Source organism: Tyto alba, unplaced genomic scaffold, assembly GCF_018691265.1.
Source record: "Tyto alba isolate M040663 unplaced genomic scaffold, T.alba_DEE_v4.0 Super-Scaffold_27, whole genome shotgun sequence".
Taxonomy (NCBI): Eukaryota; Metazoa; Chordata; class Aves; order Strigiformes; family Tytonidae; genus Tyto; species Tyto alba.
The window spans coordinates 12,105,669-12,128,783 of NW_024881301.1; the positions used below are offsets into that span (position 1 = coordinate 12,105,669).

General features: G+C 37.5%; 1 protein-coding gene across 9 annotated transcripts in view; it reads left to right on the plus strand.

Annotated features, from left to right (window-relative positions):
* The window catches only part of PTPRM (protein tyrosine phosphatase receptor type M), a 490,776-nt gene that overhangs the window by 426,933 nt on the left and 40,728 nt on the right, over nucleotides 1-23,115 (plus strand). For all 9 annotated transcript variants that reach the window (XM_032987657.2, XM_032987659.2, XM_032987658.2 and 6 more), the window contains 3 exons: nucleotides 17-104; nucleotides 6,180-6,256; nucleotides 9,079-9,115. In XM_032987657.2, the coding sequence (XP_032843548.1) occupies nucleotides 17-104; nucleotides 6,180-6,256; nucleotides 9,079-9,115 (202 nt within the window). The remainder of the gene's footprint in view (nucleotides 1-16; nucleotides 105-6,179; nucleotides 6,257-9,078; nucleotides 9,116-23,115) is intronic.

Sequence of the window (23,115 nt, forward strand, 5' to 3'; positions counted from 1 at the left end):
TTCTTTGCTTTTTTAGAGTTTCTTTGAAGGACAGTCTGCACCATGGGATTCAGCTAAGAAAGATGAGAACAGAATGAAAAATAGATATGGGAATATCATTGCATGTAAGTGTTGACAACGTAATTGTGCACTGTGTTAAATTCCCTTCAGAACTGGATAAGAATGACCACTAGCCTCGTGCTCACATCAGGCCTATATTCCTCTTCTTTAATTAAGAAGATAAAACTGAGGGAAGATGTTACTTTTTTTGAGAGAGAAAACTGTGAGATTTAATGCATTTTCTCAACGAGCCTTCTGTATACCTTCCATCCTGTGGTCAACATTGGCTAATGGAGAACGACACCTGTAACCAGTACTCAGATCTAACAACTCCCAAACTTCTGGAAGCTTAATAAAAGAGTACCCGTGATCGCATTGATACCTTGATATTTTGTGTTCTGAATATTGTAGGTGTGGGAAATACTGCTGCTTAAGTATTCCTTAATAACAGTGACAGCTATCTCGACCTACCCTCTTAATGCTAGACAGACTCTAAGGAAAAAAACAGACTCTGTATGTTTTACTTAAAAATGCCAAACTTGATGAAGATTAGATATAATTAGATAATCAAATAACTTAAGGAGATGATAGAATGCTTTGGTGAATGACCCCTAAATCTGGCATTTTGAGATTGCATAATGTTGTGTCAAGAGATGCTGCACATGAGCATGGGGGCAGAAAATCTATCAAGTTTGGTAAATTTATAGTTTTCTTTACACACTAGTGTTGCTGCACTTAAAGGATAAGTTCCCAGTGTGTATGTAGGAGATAATCCCTTCCCCAATTGTTCCTTCAAAATCTAAGTTTACGATATGAAGCGTATGTGTTTCTACCAACCAGACAAATAACCATGAAGCAGGTATAAGCAGAGAAATAAGCAGCAGTCACAACATGTCAGAAGTTTTGTAAGTATGAAAATGAACGATGGCATTTAAGGAGGGATCATTTAATGATACTACTGGACTTCAAAAATCATGTATAACCCCAGGTACATGGGACAGCATAGAAGAATAAACTGTGCTGATTGTCTGAACATTTGGTAGACCTATGGAAGGAGTATGTAGTGCGTATTTACACTGCCTAAATTCAGCACCAAGTCTAGGTGCTTGTGCAAGCACAGGTCTCCCTAGGTTTCCACATCAGTGAACCACATGGACTTGAGAGAGAGAAGGACAGCTCTTCTAGGGAAATGATTGAAAATAGATCCCATTTGAATTTTTTTGAATCACCACCTCAGGAGGTCCGCCCTGCAGTGCTTGCATAACAAGTCTAGAGACACCAGCTCCTCGCTTAGTGACCTACTGTAGGTGATATGAGTAGGCCCTTATATCACCATGGCCCAGCTGGGCTGAGACAGTCTTCAAAGAGAAAGCAGCCCTGTAACTTGCTGCAGAAGAAGAAGAACCCACAGTAAATGCTTATGGAGGCAGAGGCAAGTGAAGCAAGAGATACTAGCTGCCACAGCATTTTGAATGGACATGATAGTATTGCTGGGTATTTTGGATATATACTCTGCTTCTTACTGAAAAAGGAAATGAAATCTAGTGAAATGTGATACTGTGATGGGCTGGAGCATATGCAAAAGAAGATAAGTTAGCTATATGTGGTTCTGCTTTTTACCCTCCAAGCAATCTTTAGTGTGTAACAAACGGGTTATTTTGTGAGGATGTAGCAATACATTAGATTACTATTATCATTTAAGTAAAAATATGGAAGGCATAAATAAGAATATCAAAAAGTTTTATTTTCACTCCAAGCCTATGACAATAGATTTTCTCTTTTAGTCAGGTTTAGTGTTGTTAGTCCTCTCTTTATTGTCATGTTAGGTACACTTTACACTTTGAGACCCTTCGGTTGAAGAAAACAGAAGACTAACAGTGCTATGTGTCTGAGGTAATGAAGTGATGAGTAGCCAAGGGAAAACAAGTAAAGGATGTTAGATACACAAATCAATGGCAACTACAAGTGATACTGAAGGCTTTCTGAGAGGGCAAATATAACTCAGCTCATTTAGATCTCCTTTTAATGTCCTCAGTATTTAGCAAAGGGAAAGAGTTGGATGGAATTATTATCAGTAACACTTCCTATTTATGTAGCTGTGAAGACACAGATAACACAAGTTAAAATTAAAATCCATTAGATTTAAAGGCAATATCTTAAAAGAGAGGCTGAAACTGCCCACAATTTGTCGTCTGTTAAATACATGTATGGAAATGGGGTAGTTAGTGTTTAATTATTTTATGTGGTTTTCTGCTGGATAGGTGATCACTTGTCTCAGAGTCAGAGAGTACAATTCTGGAGTCCTCTTTTCAGAATTTGTCCCAGATAGTTGTATAAAGTATTTGCTTTATCTGAGAAGTGTTTTACTGAATTGCCCATTTTTGCTATGTTGAAAGACTTAAAAATATGATGGTGCAGATGCCACTGACTCTTGGTACATGATTATAATGAAATGTGTATTTTTTTCTGTAAAGCATTTAATGTATTTTTTTTCCATCCATTTATCCTCTTTGTTTAAATTTTCCCCAAGATACTACTGTTAACATTATTGCTTGTAGACATTATTGTTCTCTGAGGGAACTAAAACAATAGCACCAAGCGGCCAGCATTGCAGGAGCTTGTCAAAATGGCAATATGCTTTACGTTATACAAGTGATGTGTGTTTAATTGGCTACAGGCATGCCCTACCCACTGTATGAAAGCAACTACAACTTGTAAGCCACTGTATCAACAAGCTGAATCATGATCACAGTCCAGTCACCCACAGCAAACATGCTCCTTCTTTACTGAACACAAAAAGCTTTGTGTTTTCTCATTAGGAACTAAAACCTGCATGAATCTGCTAAATGAATCCTTTTTTCCCTAAGAAAAATTCTGTTTCTGCCATAACTGTGTAGGGTTATGCATGGATTTTGGGAAAATCTATTGGTTTTTCCTCAGGAGAGATCTTGAGGTAATTTCAGAAGAGGGAGGGGGTTCTGTATTTATTTTTACCTAACTTAATATTGACTAAGTGAGAAGAGAATATTGATCATAGCTTTTAAAAGCAGTTAAAGATTTAAGGTGAGACATTTATAAAAGGCTTGAGTTGCAAAGAATCAGCAAGGCACATCCCAAGAAAGAGTCATCGGCTAGACATGCTAATCAACCAGCTACTCAAGGGTCTTGTTAGAGATCACAGACTGCAGGCTAGCATATACATGTTGTAGGTAACATGAGGGGAGCAAGAATAAAATGCTTATATTCATTATCTGCTACCATTTTCTACAAAGACAAACGGATTCTAACATAACTAATTTTGAAAGCTTAAGTGATCAGTGAAGTTTGATCTCCTAATAGAAGGGTATCAAAATAACAATAGGCTGAAAAAGGAATTATTTAAAAGCTACAAAAATTGTCAAGAGCAGCTGAAGTATAAAGGAAATAAATGCCCTAAAAATCTAGACAGTTAACCTAGAGGCTACTTAAGAATCAACATACATGTTGGAAGACTGTATGTCTTGTATATCTCTTACGTTTAAATCTACTTGACATAAGCACAGGCATAGACACGGTAACATTTATTTTTGTTGACTAAAGATTTTTTTTTTTTTTTTTCAAATTAGGAAGTGTTGCCATGCAGTAAGGAGTTAACTGGAGTTTTCAAAGCAATAAAAAAAAACAGAATCACTCCAACTCCACTGCAAATAAAAGAGTATTGAACAGTCCATTACCTCCAGAGTTCCCAGAAACTTAGCTGAGAATGCAGTACTAGAAAGGATGCACTTGAGAAGAAAAAAGGGCAAAAAGAAGATACGAAGATATAGGTATGAAGTAGCTTTCTTAGTTTTACCCAATCCAAAGCAAGAATTATTGCAAGGAAAGAAAGGAGTAAATAAAGAAAGGTAAAGAAAAGATATCACTGCATATTATTCAACTGTATGAATCAGTCTAAAAGAAATACAGGAAGTTAAATTTTTAAGATGTACCATAGTGGGAAATTTAAGCTTGTTTTGCCAAATATGGAACTCATTGGTGGGGAAGTCATCACAGAAGGGATTCAGTTGCCTAAACATAGATGTGTAATGCCATTTCAGGTGATCTAGGACATCTGTGCAGAACCAACAAATGTGACACAGTACACCTGAGAGAACTGTGTTACTCCATAGTGGCGGCTGAAGTCTAGGCAGTGTATCCTGGGGTATATGAAGTGGCATGAGATGCTTGTGCTTAGACAACTGAATCCTGCCCTGAGTAATTAAAAAAATATAAAAATGGAGGTCTTTACTAGCCTAACTTGTCCTGGTGTGAATGCTCTTGAGGCAATCATGCAGGAGATCATGAAAATGTAGATGAAGACATACCATGAGTCCAGACTGCTCATGTCTGCCAACTTCAGCAGAAGTTAGATCGGGTCCCAAAAATGGAAAAGCAGCAGCCATGTCTGGAGCTTAAAACATTCCTAATGTACTATCTCTCTTAAAATTGAATTCTAGAATTAAAGGCCTGTGAGCTGTACCTCTGTTCTGCAGAAACTGATAAATAGCTTAATTAAGCAGCGAATAGCACAGCATGGGTTATGGAATGGAGGGTCACATCTCAATAAATTGTTAGTCTTGAAAAAGTAAATAAAGAGGCTGAAAAGGCTGACCTGATGAACATAATTGATTTGAATATTCCAGCACGTTTGGAAAAGCTCGTTCTTGAAGACTGTTGGGTGAAATAGTCATGAGAAAATAGCATATAAGAGTTGTGTGGAGCCTAGAGCTGGAATTTTAATTCATTCTGATTTACTGTATTTCATTTTAAAATGTGCGTTTTCTCTCTCTCAAGGGAATCACAGGGAAGCAAACGAGGCTCTAAAGTCTCTGGTCCCTGAGACTTGGAGCATAAAATAGGATGACATAAAGAATTCACCTCTTCCTTTTCTACTCAGCCATTGGGAAATCTCTTGACTTGTAATTCTAAAACAGTATTATTTTAAGAACCACTTGCCCTCTCCTTCCTGCCTCATAATGTAGGCCAGTATTATGATACTTATGATGGAGTTGGGTTTTTAAGCCACTTCATGTTCTTTCATTGATTTGTTATACTTTAGGATTTTTAAAGCTGAAAAAAAATAGCTATTCAAAACATGGGGGGCAAGTTTCAGGTGCTCTAATGCTTATTTACATTTACAACAAAATAATGACAATCACCAAGGTCTGTCATCAGCTGCAAGTAATATTAGCTCAGCTATCAAGCAGCATTCAAAACCAATAATACACAGGTATCTAATTAGCAAGAATAACTTGTAAACAGAGCAGCAGTGGCTATTTACCATCTCTCCATCCTTGAGATCATACCCTCAAATTGTTTTATCAACAATTTGTGCAGCTTTCTGGAAAAGCCATTGTGTTTGTTTGCTTTTGAACCATGAGAATCAAGAGCAGGATATGAAGTCTCAAAGAAGAAAAAGCCCTGTCAACATACAGATATACTTTGGGGGGTGTGGGTGTGGGTGTGTGTATCTTAATCACTGCTGTGGTATCATAAAGAAAATGAGGCAGCTGACAAGAAATGAATTCATGCCATGGTGTTTTGGATTGGAATTCAGAAAATAGAGTTGGAAGTGTTTGCACATTCCTGGATAGATGTATATGGCCACAGTGGAGCAAAATTCAGTGACAAAGCCATTATCTGACTGATTGGGTTTTGTTATTATTTTATTTTGCTTTCTCCTTTACTGAAAACATAATGAGTTTCCTTCAGAAACTGTGAGGTGGCAGGATGTATTGTAGAGTGACTTCAGCTTATTTTGAATCCTGGCAGAAGCATATCATGACTAAACCTTTGACAATTTTTGTTGTTATTTATTGTATGTTATTTATTTTATTGACAAAAGGGGTGGGAGGTGTCAATGCAAAAATCATAATTGGAATGGATTTCACATTAGAAATATTTAAGACATTCAGACTGAAAATCAGAGGGGATTCGGAAAGCCTTATGAATGACTGAAATGTGGATTAAATGTAGATATAGTGTTTCCATGGACAACAAAACAAGCATAAACTTGCAAATGCTGGAGTTTTAGTTTGACTTTAAAGTAATATTTTGATGAAGGCTTTGTTATTGAATGTGGCTTTAATTAATTTTTTTTTTCTCCATTGTTCCCATTTCAGATGATCATTCTAGAGTGAGATTGCAGCCCATTGAAGGAGAAACAAGTTCCGATTACATCAATGGAAATTATATTGATGTGCGTATACTGATGCAGTCAACAAACTTAACAGTTTGTTAGGTCAAGGAGGAAGCTCTTATTATTCTCTCTCTATTCATAATTTGTAATAGGTGTCACAGCTAATACCAGTGGCTAAACACTGTTGGAAAGTACTATTATTGGAAGCTAGGTATACACTAAAGGGAAAAAAAAAAGCCTCAAAGGTTTTGTCGATAAGCAAATGAAAGGAATCATTTCCTCCAACTGCCACTAGACTGAAACCTTGCCAGCAACACTGTATGGCTACTTTGCCTGCTGGTGCTTATATGAGCTAACGAAATGTTATTTTCACTTTCTGTCAACAGCTTGGCGTCATTCCACATTTAAAAGCAAGCTATTTGCATATTAATGTGACAAAACTCTGTAATGCCTAATGCAGAGATTTGCAGTCTCTTGTCATCTCTACACTTTTAAGTCGCCTTCAAAGTATATTCTGCAGCTGTTAACCAGTACTTCTGGTGCAAGCAAGGCATTTCATTAAATATGTAGGCTGTTTAATTATTGAAGGTGGCTTCTTTGTTCATTCTGCATCATGTTAGCTTAATGTTTTACATTAGAATAAATTCTTCAAGAGACAAGGTGGTTTTGGTTGAAAGAATGAACTCAAAAGTAGAATTGAAAATCATTAGAAAGTCAATACTATCTAAAGTGAGAAATCTATGGATAGCAAAGATAATAATTTTATTGTTTACATGGAGTGCTAGATGTTAGGCTAAGTGAAAAAAGCATTGCTTCATAGGAAACAGTGTCTGCTAAAGATTTCTTGTTCAGCAGTGGCATCTTTGAAAAATGGTGTCACAGTTTGCAGTTCAAATTTAATCACCAGTATGAAACAGGAATGTAACAGATGTTTTTCTCAGAGAATGAAGAAACTAGAGATATATGAGAAAAGTAGGTACTTCAGTCGTAACAATCTGAAGTCTGAAGTTGTAACTTTCTGAAGATATCTCCTTCTATCAATGCTTATTAGCATGTTCAAGAACCATTAAGTTAAGCTCAAATTTCTGCTCATTACCTTGCTCTTTGAAAGAATATCACAGTCACTGAGAGGTGAAGGCATATATGGAAATACATTTAGTTTGACGTCTCACTAAACTCTGAAGGGAGTAATCTGTCATGAAAGGAAAGAGAGAGATCACGATAGGCACCTAGATTTGAATTCACTTTCACACTTTCTCCAACATTCTGGATTGTTCTCATTTTAGGCTACTAGTATATTCTTGTGTCAGATTTTGGTCTGACTCTAAAATATTAAAAGATGTGAGGAGTAAGGATTTTGACCATAGAGTCTCATTTAAAATGCTGATAAGATAGCAGCATAGCAACCTTTTTTGCTTCTGGAGGTAAAAGAGGATGGAGAGAATGTGGCCGCAAATGAAGCAGTGGGTGAGAACCAAAAAATTCTCACCCTCATACTCAGCGGATGGCTTCATTGAAAAGTTTGGAGGACTGCAGACATCTTCCAGAGACACCTCTATGACAAAACACAGCTTTTTTTTTTTTTTTTTTTTTTTTATAATCTTGCTAGTCAGGTTTCCATTAGAAAATCTTGGCTTTCTACTACAGAAGCAGCTGCAATTTTACTCTTACATGTGGTTATTACTACAGTTGTCGTGTTGTCAGAGTAAACATGTCGATAAAGGAATGGCACCATCATAGACACTATGAAATTTTCTTGGATAAAAGAGAGGGGGACAATGGTTATGCTGCGTTTTTTCACTGGGAAATTGAATGGTTTGATCCCAGCCACTAGGGATATTAGATAACACATAGCAGAAAAAAATCAACTCTGTAGCTATCTGAACACTTGTTAGTTCATAGGCATCCAAATTTTGTTTTAATGGCATGTAAAGGAATGAATTCTGTAATTTGTGTTATTCTTTCTGTAATATTGAAGATATCTTCAGTTGTTCTGAGTCTTTCCCACTTTGCCTCACTACAATGCCCCTTGCTCTTGTACAAAGAAATAGCAATGGCATGCAAGCAACAGCTTGAAGTTCTTCCTGGTGATGACTGACAACACATCATAATCATTAATAAAATATTAGCACTGGTGTAACCAAATTTATCAATATACTAATGCATTATCTAAACCTTTGTTGACACTTCCATCACATCAGAAACTCAAATACTATAAAAATGATACTGTTCCCTATTAGCAACCTGTTCAATGCTGAAAATAATCCATAGAATATTAGTCTTTATTGCATGGCCAGTTTGTGATTAAGTTGCTCTTGTCATCACAGAAACATAGAATAGTTTTATGTTCTTCCTATTCGGGTGTGAACAAGTGTATTCATTCCAAACCATTTAGTCAAAGTATATACTCTCCCTTTTACTGTTCGGAAATAAAACATAAACAAATCACAATGGACAGAGTGAACATCCTCCCACTGCTCCCCAGGCTGAATGCAAATCTAGGATTCATCAGCTCTTAAAAAAGGAATAGGCTTTGCACTCAATAGCAACAGCTTGGAGCTATATCTTAGCCTCCATGTGAGCATCTGATGACATTAGCTGCAAGGCTAGGCAGGATTTCATGCTCTTCATTTTCAGCAGAGCCAACAAGGGGCTATTAGTTCTGTCCCCTAATGTACAAGGCTGCAACTTAAGTGTCTTGCAGAAAACACATTTGCTTCTTGTTCCCCTTCTCCCTTGCCCTTCCCCCACTGGAAGGAACTTTTACATCTAATACATTATCTGTATTATTGTGATTTTTACTGAATACTACTCTGAAGTTTCACTGATAGCAAAGTAGCTGAGGTGCATATCGCTTATATTTTTTTTTCAATTTATTTTAGGGTTATCATAGACCAAATCACTACATCGCTACACAAGGTAAGTTAATCGCCCTTTCTTTTTGGTTATGTGAGGCTAAGAGGTTTTGGTACTTGGATAACAGTTTGTACTCTCTAATATGCTTTCTTGCCACAGTCAATATCCAGGACACAGTAGACTCAATCATTTAGATAGAAACAAGCAAACTGAATTATTATCTAATTTTGAGGTATGTCAAGTAAGCAATCCTTTCAAATCCTGTTCAAATAGGTTTTGAGTAGAAAAGCAAAATGCATCCTTGTTGACAGAAGTTACTCACATGTTGTTACTCATGGGAGAAAAAAAAAAAAAGTAAGTCATGGTAGAAATATTCAGTAAGCTTTTCAGAGAGACAACAGTGTCATGAAAATGTATGTTCTTTTAATTGTTCAATGATAACTAGTCTTCACGTCCTTAAAATAAAAAACACTTCAGTTAGAAAGTTTCAGTAGAGGACCCAAAGGCGTATTACGCCTGCAGGGGGGATTCTTCAAAGGGATCCTGAGAGACAATTTTACAGGCCATTGTTTAAAAGCTTGCTTGTGAACAAGAACCTATGCCTTTGTCAACATGCAAATTAGTTTTCAATTTGTACTTGTCTTCAAAGACATAATTTCCCATTCTGATGCAGTTATTTAATTTTTGGTCAAGTTCAGAACTGGAACAAGTGGGAAAGATGAGTCTTCAGTGACTGCTTTATCATAATATTGAAATATATCCCAATCTACTGCCTGTGCTTGGATAGCATACAGGTGAAAATTTGGCTGTTCCTCTACTGCTTGGAGGGAATCTTCTCTGTAATAGGTATTTGGTGACAGAGCTTCCTGCATTTGCCCGTGGATCTGAAGAAGCTGAGCTACACCCACGTACGTTATTTCAGCACATGCCCAACCTTTTAAGAGAGCCAGCTGGAGTACTGAGTATAATATACTGAGAGTAATCTTACCATGTGTTGGATTTAGAGGTCATACATACTTTTTAATGACTTTTTATCAAAGCAGAGAAAATGTTGACCATGTCAAATAAGAGCTCTTCCTGTGATTTCATTTGTCCCCTAAGTAACCCAGAGTCTGCAGCCTCCAGTCCCCACTTCTGCCAGTGGGAAAGTTCGTATCCGTGCCTTTCTGTACTTCAGCACCCAGCAGTCCCAAATGAGGTGCTACTTTGTGTCAGATGACAGTGAGGCAGGACACAGATCTTATTTCTAGAACCGACTCACTACTGTCAATATTACACTTTTAGACTAGAATTAGAATTTGTGATCTTAGAATATGAGCTATTTAAATGTACTTCTTCTTCCACTTCTGCTACCCACCCACCACATTCCTCAGTCCAAAGTCTTTCTACAGATGAGCCAGACAGGAAAACTAGGACAAAAGTGCAGAATTTGCTTAGTTTCCTTTGGGCTTTTACACCCTCCTCTTCTAAGAAAAAATGGATTGTTCCATTTAACCTTTAGCTAATGATACTATTGTTTTTCACCTTTAATTGAATCCTAAAATAAAGAGATACACAGTTGGCATTTTACTTGCAGTTTGTAATGCAGTTGTTTCCATCAGGAGGTTCACCAGATCTCCCTGACAGCTTTCTGATAGACATATGACATCCCTATCCAAAGAAAGTTTAAATGCCACTCTATCATTCATCATAATACTTGAATAGCAAATACCAAGCTTGAGATTTTTTTTACTTTCAGCTCTTAAAGCCAAGTATGTAGTAATGAATTAATAATGTACTGAAAATCTATGTACCAGATCCATCAGCAAGTCCCAACAGTTTCTTTGCCACACATTTTTCCTGATACAGTGTCAAGAAATACCTAGTCAAGGAGAATAAGAGGAATAGAAACAAGTCTTCTTCCAAGATGTAAAGGATATATGATTGTTTCAGCTGTTGTTCTTTGATGCAGGTCCCATCAGTTTCTTCTGTGTAGGTGTAGCTAAGTGCATACAGAGATGCCTAACCCCTCCCATGGGGCAATGAGTAAAAAACTGACTCTGAAGAATATAAAATTCACTTAAAAATGGGCATACAATTTACATAAAATTCAAAATAATCTGTGAGTTTTTTGGTGGATTTCCGCTTTAACATCGTATTTTTTAAGGCCAGTCGGGAAGCAGATTTGTATCTCCATTTTGGAGGAATGCAGAGTACTGATCTCAAGAGGTGTATTTACTCTTTCTCTCTGGCTCTGTCCCTGGCCTGATGAAGACTCATGAGAAAGTTGTTTTTCCTTCCTCTGTCTCAGCTTTCTCATCTGAAGAATAGGGTTAAAAATACTCATCTGCTTTTTATAGTTCTCTGCAATGTCCTGATAGATGCAGCTGTGCAAAGTCTAGCTAGTGTTATTCTCCACTATCCTGAAAAAGCCTTTGCACAATAGCAACACGTCCAGCAAGATGCAGTCTCTGTCTTTTGCAAAGGTGATAAGGTAACTGGGAATAATCTAAAACTCCTTTAAGGCTCTGTAATAACTACAAAAGGAAAGAAATTTGTTTCACATGTCAAACAGACTATGCCTCTGTATGTCTTCCTTACTAGTAAGCCTGTCATGAGCCACGGCTTGCAATATAGCCAACAGTGTTCATGCTCTGTTTTAGAACATGCTTTCATATAGCTATGTATAAACACATCCATGCAGCACAACAGTTAAGCTTCATGATTAATTCCCCTGATGTCTACTTTACATCAGTCTTTAAATAACTTTTCCTATTCTCTCTTTTCTCCTCCACCGCAACTTTCACAGGTGCACATGCCTATTGTTCTTTGAAGGAAAATATCATTATATGAGTCAGTTTTAAATCTCTAAGGAGTTAGAATGATTGATATTTAATTTTCCTATGTTCTTCTTAAACTGCATTCAACATATTAAGTGTTAATGAGCAAATATAATTGTTTGAAGTGAAGAAGTGGCAAATTTAATAAGTTTGTAATAGACTACCAATCTGCTTTTAACAGAGCTGGGAGTTGCATAATCACCTGTTTATTAAAGTGTTACTGTCTTCCATGCTAACCGGAGTTTGACATACAGACTGGTATCTTTCCACCTTGACATTCATAGCATCCGGCTGTAAATTTGAATTAGGGAGAGAAACATTTTTTAAAAGACTTACCTAATGGTGTCTTTCTCAACAAATAATCAAAAAAGGTTTCACTTCCATTTTAAGAGTAATACATTCAGAGTGTACAATTTCAATTATAAAATTAACATCAATTTTCCTTTATGTGATAAGTATAATGTGAGTGGTAGACTGAATTTACAGCTAATAAAGACTTTTGGTGATCTGCTGTAATTGGCATCAACAGATGGGATCCGCACCTGAGTCACCATGATTAAAAAGAATCCCTCATAACAAGCTGGCATATTGGGTCATGCAGAACCAGCAAGCTGGTGCAGTTTAAACTCGCTATTTTGTTTTACATATCCCTTGTTCCCATGGATATAATTCCTTAAAAAATTTTTATAACAGAATATTGAGCTCTTGTATGATCTGTTCAATTTACAGGCAGCTCAGTTTTTTTTTTTTTCCAGGAGCTAAGTAATCAATGAATTTTAACCAAGTCCTTTACTGAGAGCATTAGTTTGAATATGTGTACAGAAATTATTCTCACAAACAGTGCTAGGTGTTCTTACTACTGGATGAATGTTGTTGAAATTCTTTCCTGTGAGGGTGGTCAGACACTGGCACAGGGTGCCCAGAGAAGCTGTGGTGCCCCCTCCCTGGAAGGGTTCAAGGCCAGGTTGGACGGGGCTTTGAGCACCCTGGTCTAGTGGAAGGTGTCCCTGCCCATGGCGGGAGGGTTGAAATTAGATGATTTTAAGGTCCCTTCCAACACAAACCATACTATGATTCTATGATCTCACATGTCTTACCCTGATTACTAAGCAGGATAAATTAATCTTTTCTGTATTTATTTGTTGTGTGTCCCCTGAAGTTCATGTAGTTAACAGGGCTATGACTTAGCTTCTTTTAGCAAGTCTCTATAAAAGGTTTTGTAATGCTTCTTCCACCACTGTGCCAGCAACGGTTAATTGTGAGTGACAAATGAGTGTTAATATAGTTCTACATCATTGCTCATGGCCATTTCCACCAGGGCTGCTTTCCAAGCAGATAGTACATGTGTGAAACAACAGATACTCACATGCAAGCTACATGTCTTTGGATATGAAGTACATTCATTTGTGCATCTCAGACTTTTGAATAATCCTCACAGTTCAAATTGTTTCTGCTTCCTGCAGCATACAGAGGAACTGGATCTATGATGTTTTGTGGAAGTACTTCAGAGAATATGTTAATGACTGTAAAAAGTTATTCTTGAAAGTAAAACAGCTTTAGGTATAATAGCCCAGTGTAGCCTTTCAACCTCTTTTTTGTCTGTATCCAACTGTAAAGAAGATACTAAACTGTTTCACTTTGTGTATTGCTGATTATCAGAGAATGATAGAATGCTTTGTGTTGGAAGGGACTTTAAAGAGTCCAATCCCCCTGCCATGGGCAGGGACACTTTCCACCAGACCAGGCTGCTCAAAGCCCCGTCCAACCTGGCCTGGAACCCTTCCAGGGAGGGGGCACCCACAGCTTCTCTGGGCAACCTGTGCCAGTGTCTGACCACCCTCACAGGAAAGAATTTCTTCCTTACAGATAATCTAAATCTACCCTTTTTCAGTTTAAAACCATTGCCCCTCATCCTAACACTACACTCCCTGATAAAAAGTCCCTCCGCCCGTTTCCTGTAGCCCCCTTTAAGCACTGGAAGGCCACTATAAGGTCTCCCTGGATCCTTCTCTTCTCCAGACTGAACAACCCCAACTGTCTCAGCCTGTCCTCACAGGGGAGGTGCTCCAGCCCCCTGAGCATCTTCATGGCCTCCACTGGACCTGCTCGAGCAGGTGCATGTCTTTCTCATGTTGAGGACATGAGAAAGACATGAGCTGGACACAGCACTGCAGGTGGGATCTCATGAGAGCAGAGTAGAGGGGGAGAATCACCTCCTGCAGCCTGCTGGCCACACTTCTTTTGATGCAGCCCAGAGAACGGTTGGCTTTCTGGGCTGTGAGTGCACATTGCTGGATCATGTTGAGCATCTCATCATTATGAAGACAGACATCAAGTCAAGTTTTAGTCAGGGACAAGTTTTTAGGTGTGAGTTATAAACTTCTGAAAATAAATATTTACAATAGAAATGTTTACAGTCTTCACTATAGCAGCATAAACTTGCCACTGTAATAACCCCTTTCATATTCCTTCTCTTTTTTGTAAAATATGTGTCTTTCTTCCACACACAACTATATATGTTGTGTGAACATTTTAATAAGGGTTTTCAGGAACAAAAAAAAATACTTTTTCTTTCAAATTGAAAGTTCTCTTTCAGGTATCTGAAGCAGAAATATTGCTTTGAATAATAATACTCGTAACTTCCTTGGCATGTTTTTTGTTTTTATGTTGCAAAAAATTGTCAGAACTATAGAAATGTAGAAGCTCCACAATTCTCTTTACAAAGAAACTTCTGCTGCCATGGTTTTAGCCTCAAGATGAAAATTAACATTTAGAATTACTGCAGGGAGAATTGAAAAACAACAAATCAAGATAGTTCTACACAATTTTTCAGCTTTATATATGCTGTCATTTTTGCAGAATGTAGGATAGTCATGCTGATTTCCTGATATATATACGAAGTGATTGAATTCTATACACTTGCATTAATCTTGAAGATTCAACTGTGTTTGATGCTCTTCCTTACTTCTTAATCATCAGAATGTTAAAAAGGTGGTTGAAGCCATCTGTCTTCAGTGAAGGAGATAAACCCATTCTTAAGCAGTATGTTGAATAGGCGAGACTTTCTGAAACATGTCCTTCACCTGTTTTACAATAGTAGTGACAAATGGCAAAGAAGTCACTTTTTTCCCCACACCCAAATGCATAAACAAGTAATAGACTCGTTGCATATGGAAGTGATATTTCTAGGTTATATTGTAACTCCATATGGCAAATTCACCAGAGCTTTCTTTCTACAATTTCCCACCGAAGGCTGATGATAATGATTACATTTGAGCATCATTTAAAACTTGGAACTTTTAACTAGTGTTGAGGACAAAAACAGAGTGTGTAGTAAAAACTGATAACCGTCAAAGTCAACACTTTAACAGTTGCCACATTATGAGAATACTAGAGTTTCTCTCTGCCTCTTTGTTTATAACAGGAGTTTTTAGTGATAACTATGTTAGAACAGTTATCTTTCACTATTTGCATGATTCCTATATTTTTCTGTATTTGTCTTAACCAGCTGTGTGGTAATTCTGGCTACACAGAGAACGAGATGCCCCTGTTGCTTTCCACTCAGTGTAGAAGGCTGTAAATGCAGAGCTAGCATAGTTTTCCAATAGATACAAAATTGGCTTAGGCTCTGTTGCCATGTGTCACTTCTCCGAATCTTTGTGTGCAGACCAAGTGAAACAGGAGTATTGTTGGAAAACTGCTGATAGATCCATTACTAGGTAGAGCCACTTATATTCTTCTTCACATATATGTGGCTACATTTTGCATAAAATACATGCCTGCCTTTCATAAACCTTTGGAAATTCTTCAAAAGTACAAACATTCTCTAGAAATTATACTGAATAATTATACAATATTTATTTGCTAATATAAATTCCTACATCCCATGCAGGCTGTTCTTTCACTCGCTTGTTAATGTGGCTTGTGAAACAACGGTTTGAGGAATTGATGATTTTTCTGTAGCCCATGTCAGTGCCACAGAGGAAGAAAAAGCAACCCTTCTATCCTCTCCTGCAAAGATTGAGCAGCAGGAAATCACACATAAAGGTCTTAAGAGCATATATGGATCTCTGTCTCAAGGACAAGATACTGGTTTGATTTCTCTGTTGTGAAGTCAGTCTAGAATAGCTACAACAGAATTTTGCATATCAGAAGTAAGAGAAGTGAGAGACTACAGTAATTAAGTAGACAGAGGTGAATCAGGCAAAAGGAGTTGTTTCAAGGTTGTATTTTAGAAAATAGATGATTGTGTGAAAAGTAGTATATTTGTCCTCTTTTAAAAAATGGTACTATAAAATGTCCTTCAAACTAGGTAGTTATCATCTTCCCGAAACTCAAGAGCTGATCAAACTGTCCTTGTGAACCAAACAAACTTTCAGAAAAGAACATTATGGTGGTAGCCATTTATTAGTGTATTTTCTGCTCAGACTCCTAGTTCTCTAGATTATGCAGTCGAATCCGGTTTTTGTGCAAGGAAGGTGCATACAACATCAGCCTTACAAATGTACCACATGTCTGTATTTTTGGGGGATGTGAGTTCGGAAAAGCTGATGTTTGATGATAGGGTTTACATTCTCGATAAAGAATCAGCCATAAATTGGACTTGATGGGGAAGGTACCTGGCACTCTTGACGGAGTACTTTTAACATACCTGTCAATCAGTGAAGTCTAATGATAAAGCAAAAGAAAGAGCAGAAAAATGCAGTTTGTCAGGAAAATCATGTAGTCAAAGCATGTTTTTTTTCTGTGAAGTTTATTTTCCAGCCAGTCTTCAGCAGCCTGGAGGAAGCTTGGCAGCAGGTGTAAGGAGGCTTTTTGCCTTCTCATTTGTTGAAAAAAAAAAAAAAAAAAAAGTAACAAATTTACAAACAGAATGTATTTCAGAAACAAATGTATCAAGAAACAAATAAGGCAGCATTTTTTTTTTTATCTTGTTACCATATGCAAACCTTTGAAACTTGTCATCTTTATTCTGTATACTTTGGTGGCAACTGAAATCTCTATATTGATATGGCCACCAATGCACATGACAGTCTGGGTGATTTTGAAGCACTGCCTTTGAAAAATAAAGATACAGGCTTATTGGATTAATTTCCTTCCCTATCTGTCTATATTTTTCCATGCAGTTGCATGTTCAGATGTAGACTTTGTGGAGATTCCCTCTGCTGCTGCTAAATCTCATTCTGTTGCAAGCATGCTCGTGTTACGGTGTCTGTACTAAGCGCAGATACACTCCGCATGTTAGAATGCCTTTCCTTGTTTACAGTGTGCATCAAATATTGTGGTCTCCTATAAAATATAATAAAAAACAGAATTAAAAGGTTAGCATTGCCCTTTCCTATTTGAAGTGGTGAAAATAACCAATGTGCTCCCAAAAATAACAATAAATAATAGTGCTGAGAGAATTTTTTGTCATGCAGATTTAATTTTTACCTTAATTACCTTGAAGTTAAAAGGAAAAATATCCAATACACATTTAGTTGTTAATGACCTTCATATGTATCTTGATCTGACTAATGTCAGATCAAGATACATATGAAGAGGAAGAAATTAATGTACTAAAGTTCTCCAGCTTTAAATAGAAAAATATATTGTGAATGATATATCTCACTGATGAGATACCTATCAGGACAATAAATTATGACAAGTTTGTTTTTTCTAGCATTTTTACTTATGCTTTAATGTAGACTAAATTATCTTGTTTGTTCATGTGGGTAAAGTGTTCATGTTAATGCACTTAAACTCTCAGCACAAATTTAAAAAATACAGCATCTGAATATCTTACTCACAAGCATGAGCAACATTCCTTCACAATAAGGTCCTTGGGGAAAAATAAAAGAAACAAGTAGCCAAAATGAACTCATATTTTTGAGCCAGAGAATAGTGATGATTTTATTACATCCTGATGCTTATGATTGACTCAATATGAAAATAGAAAGTAGAAATGGGAAAGACTAATTAGGTTCTTTTGTCCACTCCCTAAGGAACCTTCTACTGAAGCGGATAAAATGTTCTTAAACTTCTCATCCATCATCAAAATTGATTTTGCATTACAAGTTGATATGAAGAACCCAATCCAACAAGTCAATTACCTACGATTTTTGAGTTGGAAATGTTACAGGCATCATGTTTTTTACAAAATAAATTCCACATTTGTTTGTCTTCCCAAGTTCAGATGGGCTATTTAGAATGAGTGATTAATAGGTATTCATATTTCCATGATGCAAATCATACTTATTGAGAAGAAGGCACAAATTAGAAACTAAACCAACTTTCTTACTTGAAAACATTGATTCAGCTAAACTGAAACTTTCTGTTGGACTGCTTTCACAAAGACAGTTCAGGTTCAAACCATGGGCTCAAGGCTTCTGGAATAAGCCCTCAGTCAGAGCTGTGACCTCAGATGGAGAGCCAATACCTCATGTTGTTATTTGATCTGAATCAATTTGGTCCTGTATCTCAGTTTCCCAGATGAATCACGTATCATTCTCCTGATGTGCTTGACTGTAATTAAACAATTAAATGTCTGTAGCACAAAGAGAGAAAGAGAATCCATGTGAGGGTGAGACCAACTCTTCTTCTCTGTAGCCAGTACACTCCACTGGAAAATACAATAAGGCCTCCAGCTACAATTATAGTTATTCAAAGTATTCCTGTTTCATAGCAGAAAAACCTGAAACATACTGCCTGTGAAGCCATTGCCTAGCAGTACTCTCTTAAAAGCTATAAAAGATAAAGATCCAATACTCTGGCCTTATTCAGGTATCCCACATAACCCTCACTAAGGGATCCCTAACCCCCAGGAGTGCAAAATTTGGAAGATACTGGATTTATCCAGTTTGAGAAAATGTTAATGAAAGGAACAGACCATTTAACATCCCCACTATGTGGCAAACAAATTCTATGAAAGAAAGAATTCTTCAGTTATACTTGATGAACTACACTAAACTACAACTACATTGTTTTGTTGGGTTTTTTCAATTTTCTGCAGTTAAGATCAGAAAAAACATCTTTCTTGAATGGCGTAATGGTACATAAATGACCAGTTGTACCATGTATACAGCTTTTATTACATTCAGCTTTGCCTAATCTCAGGCTAACTGGATAAATCTGGACCATTTCTGTTGCTGCCAGTTCCTCTGTTCCCAATCTGAAGTACTTCTGTGAGTAGTCAGAAGGTGTTATGGGAATGTGCTATTTATTCTTTGGGAAATCATATGACATTTTCATTTTGTTTTGTTGATACAGAACAAACTGAGCTAGTATTGGAAATTTAGACGTGGAGAAATGTCAGTCAATAAGTGTGTAACACTTTATTAGATGGAAAGTTAGCTGGTAGCATTAGCTGTAGTGTTATAAAAATGTCTTAAATGGCACCTGCCAAGAGTGCAAAAATAAAGTCTGGTCTCAGACTTAAAATACACTTAAGTGCGATAATTACTTGTTTCTGAACATGGTGGAAATATTAATGTGGAGCAGGGACAGGTAAGATTATTCAAAAATGGCTAGGGAGCTGGCATATTGTGGCTGCTATATATTATGCCACACCCGTTCAATTTGTTCAAATCCTACCTTGCTTCCTGTTGTCTCTCAAGGTATGTTTAGATTGTGACTGTGAGGGGCACAAACACCTTTTATGTGTTCATGGGCATTTAATACATAATGCAATTCCTGCTACAGTGGAGCTCCAGTCCCAGACTGGGATTTCTAAATGGTACCATAAAGCAAACAAAATAATGCATAGAGATGTGTGTTGTTCCAGCCTAGTTAGATCTGTATCAATAAATACAAGAAAATGCTATAAGATATTCTGGAAAATAAATACTACATCCCCCTAAAACTTTCTGACTACCCACAGAATCATTGCAGAATAGGATCAGAGGAAATGATCCAGCTCTAGCCAATTTTTGATGTGTGTGTGTGTATACACACACTTAAAAATATGTATTTTCAAACTGATTATCTAATTTTGTTAAATGAGCAATTTTAAAGAAAAAATTACCTTGAATAATCAGTTTTGTCATTACTCAAAGGATATATTTTTTAAGCATCTCTATATTAAACTGGGAATTTAGAATGGAGGGATTTTTTTTTAATTTTAGCTAGCTGTGAGACGCTTGTGTATATTTCATAAAACAATAGGACTGTGGCTCATCATTACTGTACATTGTAAACGGCACATTACAGGCCAAGTGTTTCCTTCCTTTATTCTGTGAAAGGTCTAGTGCTGACTCTAAATCTAGAAGGAGGTGGTGTAGAAAGCCAGCCAAAGCACTGGTCAGTCTCATGGGAGCTATAGATAAAATTTCTACATGCACCTCAGTCACTTAGTAATCTAAGCCTTGTTGAAAGCTAATGGGACTTGAAAGCACTTTGAAAATTTCATTTTGTGAAAGCCAATTTTCACATACAGTAATGTGCAGGCAGCAGGGCTTGCTGACTGGCTAGCTCAAAGCAGGTAGGATTTAGTTTCTGCTTGAAAATCAGCCAATTACTATTCACTGTGCTGTCCCTTGGCTGGTAATGAGAGAGGGCTGTGTTTTTCCTGAGCAAAGGATACAGTAGAAAGCCTCTGTGTTGCCAGTAGCTGTACTGGGCAGGATTTGTCCCAATAAAACATTTCAGCTTGCTTTATAAGCAGCATTTTCCTGAAATGTCAAGCTAACAAGATTCAGTCAGATCTTTTTCTTATTGACAATCCATCTAAGGTAAGGAAATAATGAAAACCACATTTTAAATTCATAGCTCAGTCCTGATTAACCTACTTGAGTGTAGCTGAGGTGACTTACTGTGGAATAGTGTTGCTGCATACTGTTTTCTTTTTTTTGTACTGTAAGGTGGTATTGTTGTAAAAGGCCAAAAAAAGAAATGGTGGTCTGGCTACAGCTCAAATATAGATTTTGCATATATTTGATATGTACAGTATAGTCTGAAGCCTGGGTTAAAACTGGTGTTAGGAGAAACTGAACATTTTTTATTTATTTGTGAATTAAGTTCATGTAGAATTCTTGATTACAAAATGGTGTTCTTTCTTACCTGACTATGAGTTAATTACTGCCTCTACAAACAAGTGGCTCCTCTCTGTGCCATCTCTGAATCCACTGCCGTGGAGGAATCAATTCAAATAAGATTTAAAACTGAGGGGGAGGTTTTTCCATACCTCGCAGTAGAGTAGCCATAGCCTCAGGCTTCCTTCCTTGGGCTGCCTGCTGGCTTAACATAGGAAACCAAACTCCTTGGAAGTTCATCCACAGCTTTGGTTTTTTGTATTTTGTTGTCCTGTTGATCTGCTTGAGAGTAGGGAGGCTCTACAGAGGGATCTGGACAGTCTGGATTGATGCACCAAGGCCAATTGTATGAGGTTCAACAAGGCTCAGTGCCAGGTCCTGCACTTGGGTCACGACAACCCCATGCAACACTACAGGCTTGGGGCAGAGTGGCTGGAAAGCTGCCTGGTGGAAAAGGACCTGGGGGTGTTGGTCAACAGCTGGCTGAGTATGAGCCAGCAGTGTGCCCAGGTGGCCAAGAAGGCCAATGGCATCTTGGCTTGTACCAGAAACAGCGTGGCCAGCAGGACCAGCTAGTGATTGTCCCCCTGTACTCGGCACTGGTGAGGCCGCACCTCAAATACTGTGTTCAGTCTTGGGCCCCTCACTACAAGAAAGACATTGGGGTGCTGGAGTGTGTCCAAAGAAGGGCAACAAAGCTGGGAAAGGGTCTGGAGCACAAGTCCTGTGAGGAGCGGCTGAGGGAACTGGGGTTGTTTAGCCTGGAGAAAAAGAGGCTGAGGGGAGACCTTATTGCTCTCTACAGCTACCTGAAAGGAGGTTGTAGCGAGGTGGGTGTTGGTCTCTTGTCCCAAGTAACAAGTGATAGGATGAGAGGAAACGGCCTCAAGTTGCACCAGGGGAAGTTTAGATTAGATATTAGGAAAAATATCTTCACTGAAAGGGTTGTCAAGCATTGGAAGAGGCTGCCCAGGGGTGTGGTTGAGTCACCATCTGTGGAGGCATTTAAAAGTCATGTAGATGTGCTTAGGACATGGTTTAGTGGTGGACTTGGCAGTGTTAGGTTAATGGTTGGACTCTATGATCTTAAAGGTCTTTTCCAACCTAAATGATCCTTTGATTTTTCCAAGACAAGAGAGATTTCCAAGAAAGTTTTATCAGGAAAGCCAGCATAGCTGTATAATTACAATATAGCCCTGCTGAGGATTACATAATAATTAAGTTTATAAGGCTATAATTAGAAAGTGGCTTTCAAATGCTGTCACAATAAACACTGTAAGTCAAATTAAATAAAGTGATAAGTGAGAATGTATTTTTTTTTCAGGTCATTACAAGCGTTTTGTTTGTCATTGAGATTCTTTAGTGCACAGAATATCTGGGACTGGAATATGCCAAAGCGACAAATAATAATTAATGCTGAAGAAGGGCAGCTAGAAACCAGCAATGAACATATAACATAAGCATTTCTGGCCAAGTTTTGCTAGTACGAATGTCTGTTACCTTTCAGTGTGTTGATTCTTACAGTGACAGGTCTATAGGAGACTTCAGTAAAAGTAAATAGGTGCACAGCACTGAGGTACATTTTACCCTCAATGCTGTTTTAATTTCTGGAACAGACTTGGGAGGACTTTAATTAAAGCATTTAGAAGCATCCAGGTTATGTGACCTGATTCTTTTTCATCATAATTTTCTTGACATCTTAAAATACGAAAGACTGATCTGTATGGATTTGATAGCTATTGGCGAGTGGTGGGCTCGTATGGTTTAGTGATATCTTGACCACAGTTTTAGCTCAGACTTAAAAATTGTTCACAATATTTATAGTAGCATACATCCTGTGCCTATGAAAACATACTCTTGTAGAAGTCTTTAAAGTCAATTTAAGTGTATATGTTATGGTACAAAACAAATATCTAAACCTGTTCTGAGATAAGTTATTGCAGAAAGACTGCATGGTCACTGTCTGAGTTTAACTTTTTATAGCAGAGCTGAACTAGTAATTCATCTTGCTAGTTGACTTAATCAGCACAACTGGGATCTGTCACTTTTCTTTATAGTATGCAGACTATTTGAGATAGAAAAAACAAGACATTTTATTTTATTTTGTTTTACTTTACTTTCTGAAAAAGTGGAACCTAATCTTGCACTCCTTAATGTACACCTGGTCATGCAAAGAGATGTCCAGGTTTGCAGAGCTGCTGACCACTGATGAGCTTCCTGCAAGGTAATTGAGAGG